The following is a 27,162-nucleotide window of genomic DNA, read 5'->3' as shown; positions in this document are numbered from 1 at the left end:
GCTTGGGTGGGAGGGGGGGGTGGGTAAAGAAGCTAGTGTCTGCTGGTGTGTGATCCTGCCCATAGAGTGCCTGGAGTCATTCATGAAACACTAACTATGCAGTCATGGGAACAGGCTGGTTCCCATAGAACCACCCTTTCTGGCTTCTCTGATGTCCCCTTTACCACCAGGACTCCCAAAGTCCTGTTGTCTGACTGTCAGAGGACAGTCTTATTCAATTCAGATGTGTCCAGTCATATCTGAACAGTTAATCTATGATTAGGTTTCAATGTGCATTAAGGGAAAAAAAGTATATAATTGTTCTCAAGGTGTTGGGTACTCAATACAATGTTAACAGAGCAAGTGGGTTTAGCCTTCTGGTCTACCACAAACTCCTCCAGCAAGCCCCACAGTATTTGCCCTGATTTTGGAGGTGTGTGTTGGTAGGAGGAGTATCTGCTTCTTTTATAGTATTAAGGCCCAGTATTTTCCAAGGTCAGTGGTAATAGAGGACTCTAATTTTCTTCATGAAAATTAGAATAAACCCTTTCTTCTTCTGCTGGCCAGTCATTCTTTCACCAAACTGTGAGTGTGGGAGGAGTGGGGCAGAGGGTGGTAGTGTCAGAGGTAGTGGGCGGGACTGGGCATGGTGCCAATCCAAACAAAGAGAAAAAAGAATGAACACAGTACATCAAATCAGCCACCCAACTCCCTCCCTCGAGCAGAAGAACAGGCCTGACATGTCTGTGACTTTAGGTTTTCTGGGTTGTTGAACAAATCAAACAACCTAAACATTGGAAATACACAGTGCTAAGAACCTTACCAAGGCAAACGGGTGTGCTTACCAGAGTATCATCGCTTCTGGCAACACTCATGTTACTCCTGGACAAGAACGACCTGGATAATCTTTGGCACAGTGATATCAAGCGAACAGATTGCTTTAAAAAAAAAAAAAAAAAAAAGCAGGGAGAGAGGAAGAGAAAGAGTTTAAGTAAGGATACTCAAATTAGTGCAAATGATAAAGTCTTTGAGGTAGCGTTCACTGCTGAAGCATGTTCTTTAGGGGTGGGAGACCTTCCAACCAGGTTGGATCATATATGCTTAAAGAAATTTCTAGGGGTGCCTGGGTGGCTTAGTCGGTTAAGCGTCCGACTTTCCCTTAGGTCATGATCTCGCGGTTCGTGGGTTCGAGCCCCGCGTCGGGCTCTGTGCTGACTGCCAGCTCAGAGCCTGGAGCCTGTTTCAGTCTGTGACTCCCTCTCTCTCTGACCCTCCCCTGCTCACGCTGTCTCTCTCTCTCTCTCTCCTAGAAATAAATAAAAAAACATTAAAAAAAAAAAAAGAAATTTCTAAAGGTCTTATAAGTTAAGACAACAGGATAGAGATTCTCCTTCCATATTTCATTATTAACTACACAACTGCATACCCTATATCCCTTCTCTCTTAATATTTTCTTCTCTACTTTGTGAAGAATGGGATTTTATCCTAACAAACCTCTTAAACATCCCCACTTAAGGGTCCTGTCCTATGTTCCTGTGCCCAGGCAAGCTGGTATTAATAGTAATGTGACTATCAAAACTCATACAGTTGTTGGAAACAAACAGGTGGGGAACTCCTTAGACTATAGGACAAGCACCTCTGTGTTTACTCTCAAAGGCAAAAGCAACAATAGGTAAAAGAACATGTGGAAGGGGAGTGAGGGGAGTGGGGGTGGGTGTGTGAAAAGGAGAAAAAAAGAGAGAAACTTATGGTGGTTCTCTCTACATATTAAGTCTAGTCTAAGCGCTTCTTTTAGACTTAAGTGTTAAGTCTTAAGTAACCTAGTGCTGTGGTCCTCCTCATCCCTGTCATAGGCACCCCAAACTTGATGGGTGTGAAAATGAGGTACATTTCTGGCCCAGTGCTCAGAGACCTGATAAGTATCTGCTTCCTCTGGGCTTCACATGACCCTGGGCATAAGACATCTTGTCACTTTCTTAACCTTGAATTTTTATTTGTTTAAGGGTGACTGGAATGCCTTTAGAGCCATGCCCCATACAGCCCCTGCAAAGCCATTCACACTGAAAAAGAACAAGAGACCACAGTACCAATGCTCGTGGCCTCACCTGACCCCCATCCCAACCATTCATAGACTAAGGCTGGTTTCAGAGAACCATTGACACAAGTTCTACTATAAATGCACTCCCATGCTGCTTACCACAAAGAACAGATTTATTCAATATGTGGTTTGTTGAACTTAGGAAAAGATTGCACTGTAATTTTGTTGCGCTGATTTAAAAATTTGCCTTGGGAATGGTTTTGATTTAAAACAAATGCAAAATTACATGCAAAAATATGAGTTAAAAGGACTGAAATACTATTTTTGCTTATCTTTTGAAAATAGTGTAATGGTGCAGAAGACTATAGAGTAAATTTAAACAAACAAACAAAATGATGCACTTTTGTATGGCCTGTATCAGAAGAGATGAGCCTGGCCACAGGGAGTCACAGAGGAAATAAATTAGTTATTTCTTCCCTATCATACAAGCTTACTTTCCACTTTTTCCGGGCTGCGAACTTCTTGAACTTCTCCATGTTGACTGCCGATGCCTTTCTACTAAGTGCTTGTTGGGTATCTTTAGGCTAAAATCAAAGTCCAAGAAAGCAAATTTAGAACATTCCAATGATGGAAATGAGTTACATGACAACTACTGGAAACCTCTAATTATTTAGGATGCTTACACACTCACCTTAGTAAAATAATGGAAAAAGTTGGGATAATATGCAGGAGCTAGGAACCTAGTCTCTGGAAGGCAACTCTTGGGGCTAAGGGTTTGATAAAATCCATAAAGACTGGAAAAGCTTGGACTTGGACCAGGCTAAATTTCAACTTTCTGGACTTAGAGTTTGGGAATGGCAAGATTCATGGTGAGGTCATGTTATAAGGCATTTGAATGAACTTAGTATCATCAAGTAATTTAGAGCTGGTAGGGAACTCAGAGACTAGCAAGTTTCGCCTGTCTGACAGCACTGGGAACCCTTGTACTGCATCTTCTTTAGGAGGCCATTAGTTCTCCTGATGAGAGAAGGAGACACCATTGCCTCCTCAGGGAGCCCACGCAACTGCTAGGAGCTCACACAGCAAAGCTCTCTGGATGCCCAACCCTACTTCTGGAATGCCAGTTGTTGCACTGTAATCCCCTTACCGGTGCCATGATTTTATTCTGTAACTGCCACATTCTCTCACCCTTGGTCCTTTCTGGTCTAGCTGGAGCAACTTCAGTTCTTTAACCCAAATGGCAATGGGTGTCGCAGGTAATGTAAAGGCATATGATGTGCCAGGGGGTGGCCACAGGCCCAGGCCCAAAGGCAGCTGTGCAGGGTTAGGGTGGCCTTAGGGAATGAGGGCTCACTACTGGTAGACATTCAGATTTTTAAACAGAAGCTGGAAATCCAGATTTGATACGATATTGAAATGTTGGCAATTAATTCCAAAAGATTTAAAATATTCTCTGGGCCAAAATCCCATAAGTCAAACCAAAAATACACTGTTGAGTAAACCTGACCCATTTACAATTGACCTCCAACTCCCTGTTTACAATCCTGCATTGTGATAGCTTATTTTCCTCCACCTCCATGATCATCAGGACACACTCATCTGTCTGTTGTCTTAAAATATAGCACCAGTGTCAAAAACAATACCTCAGAGATGACCTGTGGTGAGACCCCCACAGTAACCAGTAATACCCTAAGGCAAATGCATTCTGGGGATGCCCTATAATACCAAACCAATCACAATATGCAGCTTACCTTGATCCAGGGATGCTGCAAACTATCTTGAATTGTCATTCTCTTCCTTTGTAGGGGGAGGGGAAAGAAAAAAAATGCTGTGACCATAGAAGCAAACACTAAGGTTGTTTCCATGCCAGTTGGGCCTACCAAGCAGATGCTCTGGAAAATGCAGTTCAGGGCTTGCCTTGTGGAAGAAAGCTGGAAAGAAGTCAGTCTTTCTGTGACCATTTTACTGTGTCTGCAGGGGTTGACTGAGCAGGTGCAAAGGCCCTGCCTGCATTTTCTGAAGCGTTCCACATGGCATGCTTTCCTTTGCCACGTGGGACCAACCAGGCTCTCAAAAACATGGTCTACATGCACAATACAAGTGCTAGCCCTGGTCCAACTGAAGCCATGGCCAAGTATCCCTCAGGAATAATGGACACTCACTTTGGATCCTTGACGAGGAGTCTTCTTATGAAATCTTTGGCTAGGGCACTGGTATTACTGAAGTATTCTTCCTCAAATTCATAGTTGACGGCAGATACATTTGCTAATGTCTCTTGCTTAGTGTCTCCAAGAAATGGGGAGGCCCCACTTAGGCTGTTAATAAAGTGGGATGCAGAACACGAATGATTACCTCTTGGGCTACCATGTCATTCCTAGCATATCTGATAAGAGGAGTAAGGAATAAGATTATAATGTGGTCCTTGGGCAGCCACCTCCGAATCCAATTACATTTTATAGGGCATTGAATTGTCATGCACAACAGCTTCTGCTTAATGCATAGGATATATTTTCAAAGTCAATTTGGAATATCATCTCATAGTTAAAAAAAAACACCCCTTTCCTATTTTCTCAGCAGTGATGGACAGCCTCGCTTTCTTTCAGTGATTATGCTGTAATTTCTGATGACTCATTGCGAATTAGGAGAAAATGTTTAATGAACATAAATTACACGTGTTCTGGGGGTGTAAAATGAATATGTTTACATAAAAATCATGCATAAACTGAAGAGATCAACATGACACATAGATGTCTCTTTAAGACATATAGTCTCAAAGAAAGAGTAAAAGAATATGAGGCGTGGATTTTGGTACTTACAGAATATAGGTTATCACCCCAATACTCCTAGACACAAAACAGAAACAGAAACAAACGTCAGAAATACAGTAAACTAAAGCAGAAAGATGATGGCATCAAGGACATGCTCCTTACCACATATCTGCCTCAAGACCAAGAGGTTCATAGTTGACTATCTCAGGAGCTAAGAGAAATAAAAGCATGTTTAGTTTTGAGACAAAGTGAATCAACAGATTCTATCTTCATGTATAAGCCAGAAATATGTACTGGGGAAATAAATATGTTACAGCAGGAGAGTTTTGTTGGTATAATTCATATTATTTATAAGAAATAAATGAGCACAGGAGTTAAAAAAAAAAAACTTACCAACAAACTCTGGTGTCCCAAATATGTTTTTGAATTCATTTCCAAAGTCAATTTTATGGGCCAACCCAAAGTCAATGATCTTGATCCGAGGTTTAGGGACATTTCTATCCAAAAGCATTATGTTTTCAGGCTTAAAAAAAAAGAGAAAGAGAGAAATACTACACTAGTGTTCAAAACAGTGTATTCACAAAACCAAAAGGTGGAAACAACCCAGTGTCCATAAACTGATCCATGGGGATAAACAAAATGTGGTGTGTGTGTATATGCATATATATAACAGACTATTATCCAGCTTTTGAAAGGAAGTAAATTATGATACATGCTACAACATGGATGAACCTTGGAAATGTTATGCTAAGTGAAATAAGCCAGACAAAAAAGGACAAATACTGTATGACTCCACTTACTGGAAGTGTCTAGAATAGGCAAATTCATAGAGACAGAAAGTTGAATGGTGATTGCCAGCAGCTGTGAGAGGAGAGATGGGAAGCTAGGGTTTAATGGATACAGGATTTCAGTTTGGAAAGATCCATTAGTTCTAGAGATGGACAGTCGAGATGGTTGTACAACTGTGTGAATATACTTAATGTCACTGAACTGTATGCTTAGAAATGGTTAGAAAGGTAATTTTTATGCTATGTTTATTTTACCACAATAAAAACAAAGAGCTAAGATATATTATGCTGAAGACAAAGTGGTAGAATTGTCCCCCAACCCCCACACTGAGAAAACAACCAAATCCTAGGGGTAAGAGGGTAGTTGCAAGAGAACACCAGGAAAAATAAATGTCTTAGTTTAGGTTCTCCCAGGAGTAGTCTTGTGACAGGGATTAGGGTGTAAGTGGTTTATGTGGGAGCAGGCTTCAGGGAATAATACTTGGTAGAGGATTGGGAGACAGGAAGCAGAAGGAAGGACAACCATACAAGGGGTCTTGTCAAGGTGAAGGTGACTGGAGTACAATGTACCCTTTGGGGAACTTAAGGAGGAGCAGCACTGAGTTCTCCAACTGGAGCACCAGGGACTTGGGGTATTTGTCCACCATCTCCCCATCCTCCATTGCTAACAGCAGCTTCTGTGGGGATTTACTTTGGCATTTTCAGCTCCCAGGGCCAGAAACCAGACATCATGCAGGGAGCCACAAGTGTGTTGTAGCAGCAGTGTTTAGGGTGTGTGTTAGCGAGTGTTGGGGGGATCTGGATGGAGTGTTGACAGCGTTGCTACAGTAAATATGGAGAAAGTTCTCCCTCCTCTGAAGCCTTGCCCTAGCTCCAGTGATCTGAATCATTCACTTGTCAGTCAGCCACATGCTCCTTTGTGTTCATCTTCTCAATTCCTTGGATTGTACCTTGATTCTTACATTGTCACTGCATGTTGCTCATGTGTATGCCTTTCCTTCCTAAAGAGACCATAGCTTCTCTGACAGTTAGAAGTATGACATGCCTTTATATGTCCCACAGTGCTTTGCCTCTAGATAAGCAAAGATCCCAATTAGCTAATCTCTAAGTATGTCTTGATTGATTGCTGGTGAAAAAGTCAGGCCTTTGCATCAAGAGGGAGAGGAGAGATCAAGACATCTTCCACCTTACATGCCCTTCAGCCACGGGGGATACAAACTGGACAGTCAGTGGCCACTCTAAGCTGAAAACACTCCATAACCAACAGCAGCTCAAAGATCAGGCTGGTAAACCCTTTGATTCTTCCCCAAGGATTCCTGAATGTAATCATTCATCTTGAGCCTCTGTCCCACAAAAGGCTAGGAATCCTTGAGTAGGCATTCATTATATACCTGGTAATTTATCTTCATAATTCCATCTGTTAAACCCATACAGGATAGGGGTGCCTGGGTGGCTCAGTCGGTTTTGCGTTTGAGTCTTGATTTCAGCTCAGGTCATATTCTCTCGGTTCATGGGGTTCATGGGTTCAAGCCCTGTACTGGGCTCCACGTTCATAATATGGAGCATGCTTGGGATTTTCTCTCTCCCTGTCTCTCTGCCCGTCCATCTCTTTCTCTCTCTCTCTCAAAACAAATAAATAAACTTAAAAAAAAAACCATACAGGATAAAAAAATGTATCTCTTTCAGATGCCTCAATTTTTCCATAGCAAACAACCGATGCTGTGATTTGCAGAACCTTCTCTCCGGCTTACACTCAGCAACGTACCTTAAGATCAAAATGGGCAATCTGAAGGGAGTGCAGGTAGTAAACACCATTAAGAATTTGTTTGAGAAACTCGGTTGCTTCCTCTTCAGTCAACGATTCTTTTTCAGCCAAGAAGTCAAACAGCTCGCCACCTGCCACTCTGAAAACCAGGAAGAAGAGGTTACTGAGACAGTGGTTACATACAGATCTGTTCTCTCGTAGACTATTGGCGTGTTCAAGTTTCAGGCAAAAGAATAGCCTAAGACCAAGCTGAAACTACTAAGCAAGGAATTAGAATTCTCCATGGGTCTCACTACTGGGCTGAGAATTCTGCCCATTTGTACTTAAAAGCACCTGGATACCATTCTCCTGATGTGCTAAGTTAATGAAGGCAGGGGGAACAGAGATGTGATGGGGGAAAATGTATCTTGAAAACATCTTTGTTACACATACTTACAGGTGAAGTCTTAACTTACTGATTAAAAAAAGAAAACTCTAAGCCAACTTTGGGCAAAATTTACAGAACAGATCTTCCTAGCACAATCAGAAAGTACTTGGAAAGTTCATAATCTGTAGGCTAATCAATTCTTTTAAACCTCAAATCACAATATATGTCCTATAAGGATTTTTTATTGTTGTTTTGTATCCATTTATATATAAATATATATTTACTAAAAATCACATTTTGTAATGAATTTAACAAATACCTTCACTAATAAGAATACATGTACACAGAATTGAAATGCATGAGGTGTTTGGGGATTTATCAATCAGTCTCCCGGCCAGACTTAAATCTCTGATGGACAGAGATCAGCCCCTGGCCATCTACCAGGTCCTCACACAGTCCCAGTCACAGAGCAAGAGCTCCAAACTTTGTTATCCAGTGGATAAATGAACAAATTCCCTGAAGAAATCTACAGCAGTAATTAATGGCAAATAACAGGGAACTTTTAATAAGAGTTTTTATAAGTTCATCTTTTCTCAAGTTTAACCATACATTCACAACATAATAATTAACTGTAATTATGCATATAACTGCTGTGTTCATTATCTTTCTTTCAGCAAGACAGTTCCATAAACATACGTACCACTTCTATATCCAGAGGGGGGAAAAAACGGGCTTACGAGATTAAGCTATAATGACAAAAGCCTGTGTCTTAAAGAACAGAGTCAGATCCTCTAAGTTGTTGTTTTTCTTAGCCTGGACCCAGATCCACTAGTATCAGGGTTGCTTGAGGTGTTTTAAAAATGCAGATTCTGGAGTGCCTGGGTGGCTCAGCTGGTTAAGCGTTCGACTTCAGCTCAGGTCACGATCTCACGGATCGTTGAGTTCGAGCCCACATTGAGCTTTGTGCTGACAGCTCAGAGCTTGGAGCCTGTTTCAGATTCTGTGTCTCCTCTCTTTTTCTGCCCCTCCCCCATTCACTCTCTGTCTCTCACTCTCAAAAACAAACAAACATTAAATTAAAAAAAATTTTAAATGCAGATTCCCTTGCAGCTTGCTGCCTGAAAGTTTTGAGATGGGCACCAGGAAACACAGAATTTTTAACGAGCGCCCCAGGGGATTCTTAGCACACTAAAAGGTGAGGCCCATTTTTCACAGTTTTAACTGCATCCTCCTGCTGCATGGCCTCACTCTGATATTTAAGGTCTGCATGTTTATCCAGGTGATGGGACTTCTCCACACCTGGGACCCCAGCAGAGGGCTCAGCATATCTGCCATGGGCCATAGCCTGAGCCAGCCAGGGAGGCGAGGAGTCCTGCCCCGGGGTGACAAGGACACTCCCCGAGGTAGTGGCCTCCCTGCCTTACTGTCCTCTCCTTTCCACAGAGCCCTTGGCCATGAACCCTGCACTGGCTCTGCACTACTCCTCACTTTTCTGTCTCCTTACTCCTCTTAAAACCAACCAACCAGAGAGAGGGATTCCTTCAACTATAGGTGGGAAAAAAGGAGAGAGAAAAGGGAAATGAAGAACCAACTAATTCTGAGCAAGATGCTCTATCATCTGGATGCTTCCTTACTCTCTGGCCTGCTCGGCTTTGCCGAGGTGCACTGCACCGTCCTGGGCTGGGGCGAGGTCCAGAGCTGGTACATCTAGCGCAAATCTTGTTTTAAAAATATAGTTTATTGTCAAGTTGGTTTCCATGTAACACCCAGTGCTCATCCCAAAAAGTGCCCTCTTCCATGACCATCACCCATTTTCCCCTCCCTCAGTTTGTTCTCAGTATTTAAGAGTCTCTTATGGTTTGCCTCCCTCCCTCTCCTTTTTTTAACCTCTCCCCCACCCCTATGTTCCTCTGTTAAGTTTCTCCTACTCCACATATGAGTGAAAACATGTGGTACCTGTTCTCTGCCTGACTTATTTCACTCAGCTTAATAGCCTCCAGTTCCATCCACGTTACTATAAATGGCCAGATTTCCTTCTTTCTCATTCCAGTGCAAATCTTAATTCTGTAGCCGGAAGGTTATTCCTTCTCTCTGGGCCCCCCTTTCTCACCAAACAGGTAGAACAGGACCTATTCCTTTGAGGATTTTGAGGATGAAAGGTAATAAATATGCATGATGTACATCTGGCAGATCTGGTGTGAGGCTGAGGTCCAGGAAGCAGAGGAGGGACAGCACCGTCCCTGTGGACTGCCGTGCCACCTGCCCCAGGGCTCCAAGGGGAAAGCCCCCTTCCTGCCCTGCTTCCCCTCAAACCCACTGACTGGGCTAACCAGTGCACTCTCATGGGGGGGGTGCATCCTGATAGAGATGCCCAGGCCCATCTTTCCTCCGCTTTCAGGGGGTCCCCACTCCCCCTTGCCCACACAGCCTGCTTGTGCTTCTAAACACATTGCAAGTTTCTTGACGGTGAGAAATGGCTGGGGATTGGATGCCTGGAGATGGGGCAAACTTCCCAGTACCCAAAGTTTCAGCACAGGGCAGAGGCCCGGGTCTTTGCTAGAAACCCACTGCCACTCCAAGCCAGGCCTTGGCTCCTTCTATCTCGGGTAGCTTTCCCTGACTCCTGTCTGACCTGAGCTTCTTTCTGGTCAGTGAAGAGCAACCAATTTCATTCTCCTTGGGCTCCAGGCTCTGTGAGGCAGGACAGCAGAGGGTGAACCCCAGTTCAAATTCTCTTCCATTACCCAACTTACATTGAGCCTGGGACTCCGCTTCTGTAAAATAGGAGTCAATCACGCCCCACAGAGCTGTTTTGAGGTTCCAGGACATGTAGAGCCCTCTTGGCGCTCAATAAACACTGTTTTTCTTCTCTGGCTTCAAACAAAGAGCCCTCCCACAGCGGCAGTGGTGTGCTGGTCCGTTTTTAACGGTGGGCTCCCAGGGGCTGGGGGTAGGGACAACGCCCATTCCTGAGGGGTCCTATTCCTCTCATGGCCTTTTCAAGCCACCCAGGTGATGATGGTGACTGTGGTGTTGGGAAGCATAAACAGCTCTGTGACCTGGGTAAGCCAGCTACCTGGCCAACCGACACATTCTGGTATTTTCCAAGGATGGCAACACAGCAGGTCACGCCACATGCTCGTGGCTCTGTGGCTCTGCCACCTTGAATCTAAACAGATCCTGTGGCCACTTTGACCATTAAGACACAGCCAAATGACTCTGTGCCAGTTTCAATGTGGTCCTTCACAGGCCTATGGCTACCACATCCTGAAGTCCTCATGTAAGAAGTGTGATGATCCTGAAACAACCATGTGTTATGAAAAATCCCTGGAAGATGAGATAGCCCATGAAGAGAGAAAGAAGCCAAGGGGCATTAAGCCAGAAATAAATCTTGGGAGTGGATTCTCCAGTCCAGCAAAGGCCATTAAGGTCAGACCCTGAGCCCTTCTAGAATACCTGACCCACAAAATCATGCACAAAATAAAATGGTCATTTTAATCCACTTATGGAGGGCACCATGAGTACCACCCATGCTCCCCATGGAGGATGCGCTATTCGATTATTGGGAGGACACTAGGACTTGCCTCTGCTACAAGCTGCTGGCCAAGGTCATATTCAATAACTGCTGGGCGTAAGAACATAAAGCTGGGCTAAACACATTTCTATAAATGGCTACATATAAATATTTCAGGCTTTGGGGGCATATAGCTCTGCCACAACCACAGAACTCTGCCCAAGTAAGGTGAGAGGCCCCTTAGACAATATGTAAATGAAGGGGCGTGGTGTGTTCCAGGAAAACTTTATTTATAAAACTAGGTGACCACCTGGTTTTGGCTCGTGGGCTATAGTTTGTCCAACCCGGGGCAACTCTAAGGGTCCTTCAGAGCTTTCTGTTGGACCCACTGGGGCTGCCACTGCAAGGAAGCATGATCTCTTCTGTCCACTACTGCTCCTTTCCTTCTGTTCCAAGTCTTGATCCCAAGGGCAGTTCTTAATAATCATCCTCCACAGGTCTGCTTCCCTGGGAGCCTACCCTGTACTCCACTAAACTTGGGGGTATTTTGTTAGACACCAATAGATGAGAGAACAGTATCTTGAACTGGGTCTGTTCACTTGGTTCAGCCAACAGAAACCAGGTTTGCCTTTCTCTGGCCTGCTCACCTTCTGCCCCCTTCAGTCTTCCTGTCTTGAGAAACTCAACTCCAACAGTGCTTCCTAATCACAGAAATGAGAACCAGGAACAACCCTGGAGCCCCAGAGTGAAGGAGAGTGAGGGACCAGCCTGCAAAGTGGTGGTTCCTGGTCAAGACTGAGAGGAAGAAGACCTGAATCATCTGATTTCTCCATCACCCTTCTCCAGGCCCTGTTCAAATCTCACAAAGTTCACGATGAAGTCCATGCTGTGGTACTTCCAGGGAATTAAGTATTCAGCTGGACTTCAGGAGTGTTGGGAGAGCTCCCACCTCACTGGGCCTGGACCCATCACTGGTTTCCTATTGCCCTGAAGGCCATACACATATATTCGTTCTCCTTCACACAGAAAGGCAGATGTTCCAGCCATCAATTTTAAATATGGCTTATCAAATATTAAATGATAAGACTTATCAAATATTTAGTCATTAACCAAAGTAATCAACACTAAATGATTTTGGCAAAGGTTTGGGGGCATAATAAGCATCACTGGATAATTTATCCCACTTAGCCCCCAAATCTCAGAAGGCAAAAAGTAACCTGAGGATTTTTTCCATGTACAGGCTGAGAACTAGAACTCAAAGGCTTACGATGTTGCTGTTGGGTAATGTTAACAAGAAGATCAGCCAAAACCTTGGTTTTTCCACTCTTTGTTCCAATTTTACATTTTGCTTAAGAGAAGGAAGATTGATGGGGAGAGAGATGAGCAATCTGTACAGCAAATTTAGAAAGCAAGTCTGACCTCCTTTATTAGGTCTTTGACTCAGAGTGTTTTAAATTATAGCATTATCATGGAAATTGTGTGAAATGCATGCTAATAAGCATTGCTGTTTTCACCAAGAAAGCTGGAAAATAGGAAGGTTTCCTCTCCTCCCCATGCCTTCCTTTACTGCCAATGCTTCCTTAAAAGACAGCTGTCACAGAATGTAGAATTTTAAAAACAAAATGCCTTCAGAGTGACATAGAGAATCTATTACAGAATTCCAATTTCTAAATTATAACACTACTCAGAGGCCCTGACTTTTGCTAGGAATTGTTCAAGATATAGCAGGACTTGTTCTGCTTGTTGTGAGGACTGGTCATAACCTAAACTGCAGGGGACTCTTGGCTACAAGCTTGATGAGGCATTTCGAGGTAAATGCTAGAATTCATCAGCATTGGGCTGGAGTTCCCCATTTGGTGAAGAGGGAGCCATTAGGACAATTCAGGACACACACTCAGGTCTTGGCCTGCTAGGACAGGATGGGCCTCAGCACACAGGCCCCCAACCCCAGCTCTGGCCCTAGGTTGTGAATGACTGGAAGGAAAGTAAGGGGACTGGAAGGAAATTAAGGAGTTCAGAGCACTTATCTGGACCTCAACTTTACCATCTGTAAAATAAGAGGGTTGGACAATTGGGTCAAATAACTCTTTAACCTTCCTATGCATCATAACTGAGAGAATCTGGTAAAAATAGAATTTCCTAGAACCTATTTCCTGAGGTTCTGGCTCAGCAGGTGGGCCCCAGAATCTGCATTTGAACAAGTCGCTGCTGGTGCCAATGGACAACATTCACACTTGGAGAAGCTCTCTCAGTCCCCTGCCACTTCTGACAATAGAAGAGACTAAGACAGTGTGGGGATGTGGCAGAGCTACTGCTGAGCTCCCACCATACTTCCTTTTCCTCCTGGACACACAGCTAATCTGCACCTCCCAACTCTTCTGGGGCCACAGCTGGTTCTAGCAGTGGAATGTGGACCAAAATGAGGTGTGCCACTTTCAGGCTTGGCCCCTGAAATATCCTGCTCTATTCTCCACGCACTTTTCCCCCTCTCTCTTTGGCTACCTGAACACAGAGGGCCCAGCAGAGGATCCCAAGGAGGACCAGGGGCAACAGAGACATTAAGAAGAAGGAATAGCCACTGTCTGGAGGACACTCACCCAACCTGTAACATCCACACTGTACTTGAGTGAGTGAGAGATAAATCCTATCATGTTAAGCCACTGAGATTTTGCAGTTGTGTTCCCTCTTCTGTAAATACCAATCTATTTAACCAAAAGTAAGAATACAATCTATTTTTAAAATTAAAATTAAAGGAAAGCAACCAATGCAAAGCACAGAGTACACTAACTATTCTGGTGACCTAGTGCTGTGTAACATATCTCCCTAGAACTTAGTGGCTTTAAACATGACAATCATTTTGTTATCTCCTATGGTTTCTATGGATCAGGAATCCAGGAAGGCTTGGCTGGGTAGCTCTGGCTTACAGTCTGTCATTGGGGTGCAATCAGACCGTAGTTACAGCTGAAACCACAGGGGTGATGGAGCACCTTGGTGGCTCTCTGGGCATCTCTCTCCATGTAAACTCATGGCTCCATATGTCCACTCAAATTGGGCTAGTTTGGGGGCTTCCTCACAGCATGGGAGACTGACAAGAAGACCATTTACATGGAAGTTCATGGCTCCAGGACAAGTGTTCAGGGTGGAAGCTGTCTCAACAGTCACACACCCTCATCAGCAAGTCAAAATCCTATCCAGATTCATGAGGAGTGGGTTTAGAATTCATCTCTTGATGAGGGGAACTGCAAGGTTCTAGACAACATGTAGGACAGGAGAGGACACTGCAATCATCTTTGGAAAACATGTCACATTACCTGTGACAGACGAACTGAAATTCTCCATCTTACTTCACCTGAATGAGTATTTTTACAGGGGTGAGGTAGAAGTAGTTGTATTAGTTTGCTAGGACCACATCAACAAATGGTGGGGGGTGGGGCTCTAACTGATACTTCTTGTCTCAAGTTCTGTAGGCTAGACGTCCGAAATCAAGGTGTCAGCAGTGTTGTGATCCTTTTGAACCCTCCGAGGGGAATCTTCCTTGCTTTTCCTAGCTCTTAGCAGTTTTCCAGCAACCTCTGGTGTCCTCGGCTGGAGATGCACCACTCCAGGCCACGGCCCTCATGTGGCCTTCTCTGTGTCTCCTCATGTCATTTTCCCTCTGCACATGTCTGTGTCTGTGCCTAAATTTCCCCTCTTATAAGGACACCAGTCTGACAGGATTAGCACCCACCCTAGTGGCTTCATTTTCACTTAGTTACATCTGTTAAGGCTCTATTTTCAAAAAAGGTCACATTCTCAGGTACCAAGTAGGGACTTCCACATCTCTCTCTCTCTCTTTTTTTTTCCCCCCAAGGGGTGGATACAATTCAACCCATAACAGGTAGTAGTAGCTGCTCACAGGCTGCAAGCAAAATGTTACTGGATGGCTACAGTGACTCAGGACAAGTGGAGGAGGCAAGTGAGAGCAAGGATTATTAGAATCTGCTAGTGTTCTTTGTTAGCCTTGTTTTCATATTCTGCTAGGACAGAAGGGTTCCTTTACCCACTGTCATAAAAACTTTTAAATTCAAGTCAGGGGGCACCTGGGTGGCTCAGCTGGTTGTGTCCAACTTTGGTGAAGGTCATGATCTCACGGTTCATGAGTTCAAGCCTCATGTCAGGCTCCATGCTGAAGGTGCAAGCCTGCCTGGGATTCTCTCTCTCACTCTCTCTTTGCTTCTCCCTCCCCCAAAATAAATAAATAAACTTAAAAAATAACTCAGGTCAGAAAAATATGAGCAAGAAATGCATATCTGGTCCTGTCCTTAAGTAATTTCCCCAACACTTTGAGATGATCCTTCTCTTACATCCACCTCCTGTGGGGGACCCGGGCATAAAGGTGCTGAATCCAAGTGTCCAGCCCTTTCCTGGCTCTGCCTCTGAACAAAAATTAGAGCTCAGTGCTCTACTGTCATCATCACGTTCCCTCTTGCTAATCAAGGGAAAGCCCTGGAAAGTTTTCACACCCTCATGTCTCCCAGTCCAAAGGAAATCCCTTCAGTAATTGAGAACTTTTGAGGAATGTAAAACTGAACCCAGTAATCTGAAGGGAAAGAGGAACATCTTCTCCTTCTGGAATTTGTGAAATAGGTGTGAATTTAAGGTTGGTAGTAGCCTGGGGGCTTGAAAACACCATTCTCTGCTTAGATGCTGTGTTGCCCCCCAGGCACCTTATAAATAGCATCAAAGGAGTTCCTAACTTCACACCTCCTCTGATTTAGCCCTGCCTCCTTTGAATCCAAAACATAAACTGTATCTGAAAATTCATTTTCTGTCTGTTTTCACCTCAAATTCAAGTTCAAGCAACAACTTAAGAGGGGTTCTGGGGACCCTCACAGAACAGCATGCTTGGCACTCAAAATTCATGGCGGGGGTGGGGTAGGGGAAGGGATCTTTCACTTTACTCTGAGAAGCTGTGCAGGAAGCAGGGAGGAGTCTTCTGAGGGTTTCTAGAGTGAAATTCCTATAGAAGGAACATCATTGAAAGGGTAAAAGGCTTTGAAGGCAGGCATTTTGGGTTTCAGTCTGGACTTCGTGACTTCAGATAGGTTTAATTCCTTTCAGAGGCAGTTTCTTGGTCTATAAAATGGAGACAGTAATACTTACTGTCATTATTACTACTGGGGATGAAAGGAGAAAATGTGACTTAGGATATGAGCATCTGGTACTTGGTAAGTGTATCAATATTCCAGGCAGCCATCCCTGGCCTTCACTCCACCTAACCACAGGTGTCCGGGTGAGGAAAGCCCTTGAGCTACCCTCTGTGTCTCTCGTCCAAATGCAAGCTTACGGGGTGGGATTCGGACATGGCCGCCATGCCAACAAGGGATATGAGACTACTCACTGCTTAAACACCACAGTTTTCCCGAAATGAGTAGTCATTCCTGGGGCACAAACCTGGTGGAACAGGTGCATTCTTAGACATTAAAGTTGGAAGGTGGGCTTTGCCTCTGTTTCCTTGGATCTGAACAGAGAGGAATCTAGATGTGCCTGAAGGCAGCCCCGGGCGAGGGAGTGGAGGGGATGGGAGAAAGTGCGTCCTGAAGGGGAAGGCGGGCCCCTGCAAGCAAGAGGAAGTGGAAGCCGGAAGCGCTTGCAGTCCCAACACAACACCACCCATTTAATGTGACTATTTCTCTCCTGTCAAATATTAACATGGCCCTGTCTAGACTGTGCCATAAGAGATAAAGACAAAGTGGTTTCTTGCTTAGTCAAGAGTGTGGAGGAAATACGAAGGCCTGTGTGGAGCTGAGAGAGGTGATGAGGAAGAGTCTTGAAGGGAAGTTCAACTTCATGGGCCAAAAGGACCACCACACCAAGCCACCCTCCTGCCCTACCATAGAGCCCCCAGATGGCCAACCCTACAGACCTGTGCATACCCAGGGATCTGGCACATTCTCTTACAGAAGCTACTCCATTTTTAACTTGGTCTCTTAAAAATATTATACAAGAAATACATAAATCTATTCTCCTTAAGAAAAATTAGAACACCCATCAGGTCCTGGCCCTCTCCCTCTCCACCTATCTCAAAGTATACACTCTTCTGAATATGCTTTGTCGTCCTCCAGAACTTTCTCTGTACATTCTGTGGACTACACAGCACTGTTTCATCTACATTTTAGGAACAGAAATAGTAAGGGACTGTATGCGTCATTGTGCAATTAGCGATCTCACCACAGCAATGCTCACTGGGAAAGAGCTCTTGTGCCCTCCTTTTTCATTGCTGCCTGGTGACCATGGGGATATCCAGACCGGAGTTCAACTCAGCCATTCCTGCCATGCCCTGGCTGATGGACTTTAGGCTGTTTCTAATTTTTCACTATCACAAACTATAACACAATGGTTTTTGTGTGTGTACTTGCCTCATAAGAAGTGACAGTTTTTCTAGACCCTCGGATGTACAGCCCAATTTGGAATTTCTAGGTCACAGGCTATGCTCGTTTTTAGTCTCAATTTATGCTCATCAGCTGTAGCTGGTGAACATGCTGCAGCTTCACAGCTCATGTGTTTGGTATTATTACTTTGGGCCAATCCAATAGATGACATAAATGAATCACTGTTGTATCCTACATGTATGTCCCTGCTAGCAGAGAGACTGCTGCTCTTCCGGATCCAAAGACTGCTTATTTTTCATGTTTTTCTGCCTTTTGTATCTGAATGGGTGTAAACTGTCTATACTCTCTGCCCATTGTCCTTTCGGATTGTCAACTGCTTTTCCATTTTAATTGGTTGATAAGTGCTACATCCTCCTCTCCACACAAAACCTTGATCTCTTATATATTTCCAATGTTTTCTCCCAATCTGTGATTTGTCTTATAACTTTGCTTCAAGTGATGACCAATTCCAACTGTGGATGCAGTCACACTTACCACTTTGTAGAAATCAAGGTTTTTTGAACTAAATGTGAGGATAATGGACTACAGGTGGAGCATAGCCACTGTGGAGCCAGGGCAAGTACTTAATCTTCCTGCGTTTATAGATATTAGCAGTAGTTCCCTGTGAGCCCAGAAAGGCATTTTTTTCAAAGGTTTTTCCAGCACTAGCCTTCATCCCCAAACCTAGGTCCCTAGATTGGGAGCTACCTGAGGGGTAGCGCAACACACGGTCGGTCCCCTGAACCCCTGATGGTGGGAAATGCCTGGAGAGCCAGATGTTATAGACTTTTTTCCTATAGTATCCTAGGCACGGCCACCCACCTGCATCACCTCTAGCTGTGGGCTGCTATTCCTCTTCATGGATAACTCTAGTCAGAAAATTCCTTCTTATGCCGACCTAAAATGTAGCCCACCATGTAATCCACTCCATCTGGGTGGCTCTGCCTGATGCCCAAACTCTCTGAGAACTACCCATTTTTAATGTTTCAGTCCCATCCAGGTGGACATGGGGACTCCTCAATTTAAGGGAGGCAGACTGTTGTGGTTAGTAAGAAAACTGGGTGGTATTGAATAAATGGAGAGCTGGTCTGTATGCTCTGGGCCATGTGTGCTTTGTGTGTAAAGGACCAAACACATGAGTTCTGCCAGCTGTGGTAGGAAAAGCAAGATTCTGATCATGAAAGGCTCATATTTGGAAATAAGTTGGGAGCCCCCAAGGTCCTTTGCCTCAAAAATATCATCTTCTACAATTATGAGGACTCATTTGTGAAGCTGGATTAAAGCATGTCCACCAGGGCATTTGGGCAGCTTAGTCAGTTAAACATCGGACTCTTAATAGCAGCTCAGATCATGATTTTTTGGTTGTGAGATTGAGCCCTTCGTCGGGCTCTGTGCTAAGAATGGAGCCTATTTGGTATTCTCAATCTCCTTCTCTCTCTCTGCCCCTCCCACACTCACGCATGCACATACACACACTCTCTCTCCAATATAAATAAACTTAAAAAAATAAAAATAAAGCATGGCCACCACAGCAAAATGAAGATTTTAAAACAATCCCTTTCATACATAGATGAAACAGCAGAGTCATGACTTTTTTCCAGTACCCGAGATGGAAACAGAATGCTGGGTTGGTTTATCAATCCCAGCAGGCAGGAGCTGCCCACATTGCTCAGCTGTTAAGAAGATGGCAGCAGCTGTGGACCCTGTGTAATATGCAACTGTGCTCTAGTCCGAGCGGTCCCTGATAGGATTATCCACCCCCCTCACTTAAATGATGGCATGTTCAAATTCAAGGCCATAAAATGGAGCCACAGTTTTCTGAGGCAGATTTTCAAATAGGAGGCTGCAGTTCTCAGTTAGAAAAGGTACTAGGGGAAAAAAAGAAAGAAAAAAAGGGTTTTTTCCACTGAAGATTTATGAGCAGTATAATGAGGCATTTATAAAAGAAGCCAATAAACCAAAATGAAAAACAATTTTGTTTCTCTCTTCCTCTTTCAGGGAATAGAATCTACTTGCCCTCTGCCCATTAACCAGATCAAAATGATTGCAACTCATGAAAATATGCTAGTGGTTGAGAGACTTGGTTAGTTAGAGCCAGCTCTCTGGGGAAGAAAATGCTCATGGTTGTTTTTTCATGATCAGGCAATGGGGTGACATGTCACGCCTACAGCATGTCTTATGTGGGGGTGGTCATCACTCCTACAGTGGGTTCCCGTATGTCATAGCATCCCCCCCAACTCTGAAAACTTGCTTCTTTCCTGATTCCCTACTTGCATTTCTGTTTTCATACTGGATAGAGAGAGAAGAGACCTGGGAAAGAGGAATGGATGGAGGCGGGAGCATAAAAATGTGCCAAAGTAATAAAATGAGTTTAAAGCTTCCAGAAAACTTCTAGAAGCCAACAAAAAACAAATGATGAAGTCCATCAGTTCAAGAATGGAAAGTATAAAACTGCAAGAATAAAAAACTTTGTGGAAAATGGCACAATGTGCCCCCCAAATAATTCTATGAGACGAAAGAATATCCTTGAAGAGAGGAGTAGTGTGCAAGAAAGGGCCATGTTGGGAGCCAGTGTGGACGTTTGTAGAATCTCAGGTTTCTGGGTTAGAGCAATGAGGAGCCCTGGATCTGGAACCACCCAGGTGGGGAAGAAGAATGGGGGGCTAGAGAGGGCCAGTCCACATTGAGAGTTCACTGGGTGAAATTATAAGCAAATTCAGATGAGAAAAAGCAGACGCTAGCATGCCAGAGGGAACGTAGGATCAGAGGAGATCCTTAACAAGTGTGCTGGGAATGCAGCATGGATTTAGAACCTGAGGCCAAGGCCTGTTCCCCCATCAGTCAACATTCTGAGAACTGCAGACAGTCATGGGCCCTTTATTTCAAGAGAGATGTGGAGCCTGGAGAACATTCAGGAAACACCACACCAACAATGAGGGAGATACACACAGGCTGACCATAAAGACTGTCCACTACCTGGGATGTTTAGGGGGGCCAGCAGATGCAAGAATGCTGGGCACACATGGCCCCAGGGACGGAGGAATCCCTGCCTGGCCTGGTTCAGGCAAGAAGCCCACTAGAAAGGCCGCATATGGCCTTGTGGGTATGGTGTCCCAGAGTTCAGTGGCCAAGCCCGCTGAACTGATTATCACAAATGGGGCACAAGTGTGCAGAGGCACAGGCGCCTCAGACCTCAGGTGTCTGGATGGAAGCCAGAACTGCCTGGCTAGACCTGGAGGGTGGCCATCTCTGGCCACAAATAGCCTCAGCTGTTTACCCACGTGCTCCAAACAAATGACCATGTGCAATGCACACTGCCATGATGTGACAAGGGATAAGTAGCACGCCCACAGGCAATATGGTGGGAATAGGAGTGATAGAGAAAGGGCTGAGGGAAAAACCAGCTCCACCTTCCAATAGATCCATGCAGAGTTCTTCAAGTACAGAAAATACTCACATAAAGGGAAATACACACAACAGCAAGACTGACCTCAGCATATACCAAGCTTCTTTTTATTTTAATGGCTTCCATCCAAGCTTTGGAGACCCACAGAAATAATTAGGACAATCAAAATTGGGGCCAATGGAAAAGCCAGGCAGCCAGACATCGCTTCAGCTTGGGTCACCATAACAGGTGTTGGAACAAAAGGCCAGTGGGAAGTAAAGCAAGCTGGCACAGCCATAGATGGAGGTTTGTTCCCAAATCAATCAGTCTCGTCCAGTTGAAAACAAGGGAAGGCTATTATCCAGGGAAGCACAGGGACCCGTCTCTACTCTTGCTCCTTGACCGGGTCTATTCTCCCTGACAATCCAGCCCAACGGGCTCAAATGAAAGCTTCTAATTGTTGTTAACAACCCGGAAATCCCATGATGAAAGACCACTTGCCTATCACGTAGGGGATATTCGCCAATCTGAAGGATGGTGTTGCCCGTTCTTTTTTGTTTTGTTTTAAGTTATTTTTGAGAGAGGGAGGGACAGAGAGAGAAGACAGGGGAAGGACAGAGAGAGGGAGAAAGAGAGAATCCCAAGCGGGCTTTGTGCTGTCAGTGCAGAGCCCAACAAGGGGCTCACACTCATGAACCATTGAGATCATGACCTTAGCTGAAATCAAGAGTCGAATCCTTAACCAACTGAGCTGCCCAGGGGCCCCTGGTGCTGCCCATTCTTGAACCAGCCCCCAAGACATGGAAAGCTGTGATTTAAAATGGGCTTAAAGCAGAGTGGTCCTTCCCTTGAGTCTGAGGATGGATTTGAGGAGAAGGAAGAAGAGTGGGAAGAGGAAGAGGTGGGAAAGGTGAAAGAGATGACACACACTCAGTACGTAGGTGCTTTCGGACCACCTCCTGCCTTGTTTTCCCCCCAGGAGCTCTAACGAACCTGGCCATTGGCAGAAGCTGTATATCAAGGCATAGGAGGGCATGGAGCTGAGTGCCTCCTACAGAACACCTTGGCGAAGGGAAGGGCAGGTGAGCCTGAGACCTCTAAGAAAGATGGAGATGAGACCTCAATCTCTTTTTCAACAGCATAGTCAGCCTGAGGGCATGCCAGAGTTTGAGCAGGGCCAGTTCTTTACAGAATGGCGCACTGGGCAAAGGTGACTTCTGATTGTCTGAAGAGCTCACCTTCTTTCCCTCCCTTCCTCCTCCTTCCCTCCCTCTTTCCCTTCCTTCCTTCCTTCCCTCCTTCCTTTTACTTTTGCATAAATGTTGATTGAGTACCTTATCCAGTTACAGGCATTATTATGCTAAGATGCTAATAACATTATCAACTGTAATCTTTGCTGCCCACTTCTGCCATTGGTGTCCAGCATCATAATGCCCATAGTAAGTTCTCAGTTCCTGTCCCTCAGAAAACCACCAATACCCTTCAAGTCTACTCCTTCCTCATCCCAGGCACTCTGCTGACTCATACAGCCCAGCCCTCTCAGGCCCAATGTGGAAATCAACTAGGGTGACAAACTGCTCTGTATTTTTGGCAGGTCACAAATGATGCAAAGCTTTCAGCTTTGTCCCCTCCTGTCATCTCCACTGTCCTTACTCCAGAAAGATCCCCTCACTGCTGTCCATCAGGATCTTCCAGCTGGTCTTCTTGACAAAATTCAACTTCAACCACCTTTACCAGCCCTGTGTGCTTGTATTCACACCCTCCTCTACAGGGAGGGAGGCAAAGGCAGAAAGACAGGTAAGTAAAATGCTAGAATACCCCTTGGAAAGTTCTCCTTGCAGGAGAAATGCACATAAGCATTTAAAATATAGTATGGTTAAGTGTTATAATCAACATACTTCTATGAAGTGATGAAAACACACATTAAGGAAGCAATTAAATCTAATGGGGTAGGTGGGAAGCCAAAGAGAGAGAGGAGAATGTGGAGTTGGACTTTAAGAGAGGAGTAGGAGTTCTTCAGGTGGGCAAGGTTTAGCACGTGAGGCAGAGGGCGAAGCATAAACAATGGATTGGGGGTAAGAATATGGAATAATGTGGTAAAGGTAAGAGCAGCTGTGGGGTGAGCATCAGGGGCAAAGGCAAAAGGCATGGAAGAGAAGTGGTTGGCCATAAGGATGTGGCTAAACCTGGATTCAAAAATCCTATACATTCCATGGATCATGACCTCATTCTATAGGAAGGAGGAAGCAATCAGAGATGGTTTCTAAAGTTTTACTGAGATATAATTCATGTACCAAACAAGTAACTCTTTTAAAGTATACAATTCAATGGTTTTTAGTGTATTCAGAGTTGTGCAACCATCACCACGATCTAATTTTAGAATATTTTCATCACCCTAAAAGAAACCTTGTGCCCAATAGTAGCCATTCCCATTCTCTACCACTAGTGCCCCATCTGCCCTAGGCAACCATGAATCTACTCTCTGTCTTGACAGATTTGTCTATTCTGGACATTTCATATAAATTAAATCATATGATATATGGTCTTTTGATACTGGCTTCTTTCACTTAGGACAGGACTTCCAAGGTGCATCCATCCATGTTGTAGCATGTGTTTGTACTTTATTCTTTTTTTAATGGCCAAATAACAGTCCATCATATGAATAGGCCATATTTTGTTTATCCATTCATCAGTTGATAGACATTCGGCTGTTTCTACTGTTTGGCTATTGTATTCAAGGTTTTATTTCTTACCCTCTAGAAGACTTAGTCAAAAGTATGTTTCCTGGGGCACGTGGGTGGCTCAGTCAGTTAAGCGTCCACCTTTGGCTCAGGTCATAATCTCGCGGTTCGTGGGTTCGAGCCCCACGTTGGGCTCTGTGTTAACAGCTAGCTCAGAGCCTGGAGCCTGCTTCAGATTCTGTGTCTCCCTCTCTCTCTGACGTTCCCCTGCTCATGCTGTCTCTCTCTCTCTCTCTCAGAAATAAATAAAAAACATTAAAACTTTTTTAATTAAAAAAAAAAGTATGTTTCCTGAAGCCCAAGCAAGTAGATCAGCAACTCACAAACAAACAAACAAACAAACACATCTACACCAATGGTCAACTGGTTCTTAAGACACATGTGACCCATCTCTTACATCCTGATGTTCTTCTTGCTCTGTTTGGACTCTCCACACATTTACTGGACCATAGTCTTAAATGCTGTGGGTGCCAGAGCAGGTCAAGGTCTTGCCCTCAAAGAAACATATTGAGGGTGGGGAGAATATGCACATGCAGCTTTAACACCAAAGCTGTCACAACACCATCCTACCTCCTGGACTTCACCATTCCCATAGCTACACTAGAACGTGCTCTGCCCTCCCCTAGCATCACAGAAATGCTAAGAAATGAGGGGCAAGAACAGCATGGCTGCCGGAGAAGCAGCAGTGGAGAGAGAAGCAGAAAGGTCCTCAAAGTCCAAGCTGGCTCCCAAAAGTTGATAAATTACTGTTTGGAAACTGAAAAGGAACAAATATAGCTCTAGATTCACAGAAGATGAGCATCAGTGCCCTGGGGGGTAACTGGTCTGCCCTAGCCAGAGGTGACTGGCCAAGCCCTAGATGAGGAGGAGAGTGAGTGGGGCAGGCTCAGAGAGTCCTTAGTGCTCCAAGGGGGACTTCTTTATTTCACTGTCTCCCCCACAACTTCCAAAGACAGCAGCATTTAAAAGATGGGCAATGGGGGGCGCCTGGGCAATGGGGCACTTAAGTGCCTGACTTTGGCTCAGGTCATTGTCTAGCGATTCAAGAGTTTGAGCCCCATGCCGGGCTCTGAGCTGATTCTCTACCCCTCTCCTGCATACACACACACTCTCTCTCTCTCTCTCTCTCTCTCTCTCTCTCTCTCAAAAATAAACACTAAAAATTTTTAAATAAAAGATGGGCAAGGGGCCTTGTAGGTTAAGTCCTACATGGGTTTAGCAGAATTTCAGGACTCAAATAAAAAATCCCTCCCCCAAAAGCTACTGTCTGAGAATCAGAATCCCTCACTCCTATGTCCAGAGAGACAGGGCCAGCCTTCTGAATCTGCAGGGTGGTGACCAAACCCTGGAGTTGTACCGAAAGATTAAATGACATAATGTCTGGAAGGCAGGGGGGCCCGTGATGGCTACCCCAAGGGTCAAGTGAAGTACAGCTTCCCTCTCTTTTCTAAGAAAAGCCTCTCTTGTCCTTCACCTACATCCTCTTTCTCCAGACAGTTTGCAAAGATCCACTGCAAACTGGAAGTATGTTAGGAGAAGTGAACATGCCAACCCGTTTCTGAAACAACTAGTGCTACTTCAATTTCTCCAGCATATCAGGCGACTAAAGTCACTGACACTGCTGTCACCAAGAGAAGTATAGGTCCTTGAGCCCATGTCTGACATCTGACTTCGTCAACACCGCATTCGGATGGTGTTGCGGCCATACCTGGTAACTGCTGGTTCACAGACTGGAGATGAAAGTGGCCTCTGAGCACAAGCAAATACTTGTGAACTCTGAACAAGCAAATACTAACTGCCACCCCGCTAGAGCCTGGTGCCCCTCACCTGCATTACAGTGACTCTGACTATATGAAAAACAAGTTACACAATGGAAAGAAAAGGGATGGGTAAACATGGGAAGGTCAGGTAGTATTCAGTTACTTGGAAACACAAATTAGTAGAAAAGAGCAATAGAAGGCTGTTTTAGAAGTGTTTCCATTCATTTTTAAGCAACATTTGCAATGTGAGGCAGAAAGAAGGCTCTAAGAGGATCGAGGATGGTTGATCCAGAGTGGTTGCTACTGACCTGCCCTAGACACTGGCATAAGAAGGGTATCCCACCCATGCCCTGGGGTCTGGGTGCTCTCTCTTTTGGGGGTGAGTCCCCCCAGGCTCTGTCCCCAAGCTGAACCACCAACCCACCAACCACTCTCCCAGAAACCTGAATGCACTGTGCCTAAACTTGGGCACCACAGGACCAGTATGGAGGGAAGCCAGGTAGAAGGTTTAGGCTGAGCCTGGAGCACCAAAATGACAGCCCTTGGCCTAGGAGGGACCTGGGCTCTGGGTGCAGAGGGGAAGCCAAGCAGTACAGGGAGACTGGGAACTGTGACTGGGATGGCCAAAACACGCAGAAAAGAAACTGGGGCAGCAAGGAGAGGGAAGGGGACAAGAATGGAAATCAGAACATCTGAAGGGCCAGTTAAGCCACAATCCCACAGAATTCTCCTGTTACATCCTCCCATAGTGTTGGTTAGGACAGTGGGTGACCAAGACAGGAAAAATAAAGAGATCTTGTGACATGGCTTCCAAGAGGAAGTGTGAACAGTTCCCAGGGATTTGGATTACCCCAGAGTATCCTAAAGTAGTCTGTGGGTCTCTGGGGAGGGGCTCAAGAATAGCCCGTCACTGGAGCCACGGATGTCCCAAAGGCTGGCTGGCAGGCAGCAAATGCTACACATTCACCGGACCACAGAGACTACAGGTCTTTCTTAGAGGTAAGAAAGATCGCAATAATCAACAACTTACGTATACAGCACAGGGAACACCGAGCCAGATACTAAGATAATGCACATCTGATAAAAACGACAGATCTATGAGCTCAGATGCCACACCTGGTTTGTTTTTTTATAACTTCCATTTTCCCAAGTTTTCTAAGACCATCCAGCAAGCCAATAATCCACATAAGTGAGTGTAAATGCCCACTGAATAAACAGTAAGGGAACGCTTTTCAACTGAACTGGCAAGAAGTGAGGGTGTGGGGGAAGACATAACACACAGGGTTTTGTTTCTCAAGAGAGCGCCTGAACGGGAAAATAACCAATTTTACGTGATTTAGTTCTGTTGTGAAAGGGCAAGTCGCTGCCAAATGCACTTCAGTTCTCCGCTCTTGCCTAATAGCAGATATCTGAGAAGCAAGGTGCCAAAAATTTGAACCAGAACAGATCTTGAAATTACCTTTCTGAATAAAACAAAAAGTTCAAAAAGTCAAAAGAGCTGGCACGAGCTCAGAGAAGAAGGAACAAATGTAGCTGGGGGAAAAAAATAGCGCTGAAGCAATCTGAGTGTGGTTTTGTATCTTGAGAGGACCAGGAGCGAAGGGGAGCAGGGAGTGGGGGTGGGGGATGGGGAGTCAGGGGAGTCAG

The 27,162-nt window shown here is 44.8% G+C and overlaps 1 protein-coding gene across 2 annotated transcripts in view; it reads right to left on the bottom strand.

Moving 5' to 3' along the window:
- DAPK1 (death associated protein kinase 1) overlaps positions 1–27,162 on the bottom strand; it is a 185,871-nt gene that overhangs the window by 53,696 nt on the left and 105,013 nt on the right. For both annotated transcript variants that reach the window (XM_077749525.1, XM_077749524.1), the window contains exons 4-11: positions 7,339–7,477; positions 5,179–5,308; positions 4,948–4,996; positions 4,834–4,860; positions 4,180–4,332; positions 3,769–3,814; positions 2,512–2,601; positions 825–917 (exon numbers count right to left, since the gene is read on the bottom strand). In XM_077749525.1, coding sequence (XP_077605651.1) covers positions 825–917; positions 2,512–2,601; positions 3,769–3,814; positions 4,180–4,332; positions 4,834–4,860; positions 4,948–4,996; positions 5,179–5,308; positions 7,339–7,477 — 727 coding nt within the window. The remainder of the gene's footprint in view (positions 1–824; positions 918–2,511; positions 2,602–3,768; positions 3,815–4,179; positions 4,333–4,833; positions 4,861–4,947; positions 4,997–5,178; positions 5,309–7,338; positions 7,478–27,162) is intronic.

This window comes from Crocuta crocuta, unplaced genomic scaffold (genome assembly GCF_008692635.1).
Source record: "Crocuta crocuta isolate KB4526 unplaced genomic scaffold, BGI_CrCroc_1.0 scaffold99, whole genome shotgun sequence".
NCBI lineage: Eukaryota > Metazoa > Chordata > Mammalia > Carnivora > Hyaenidae > Crocuta > Crocuta crocuta.
This window is presented reverse-complemented; position numbering and strand designations above follow the sequence as displayed.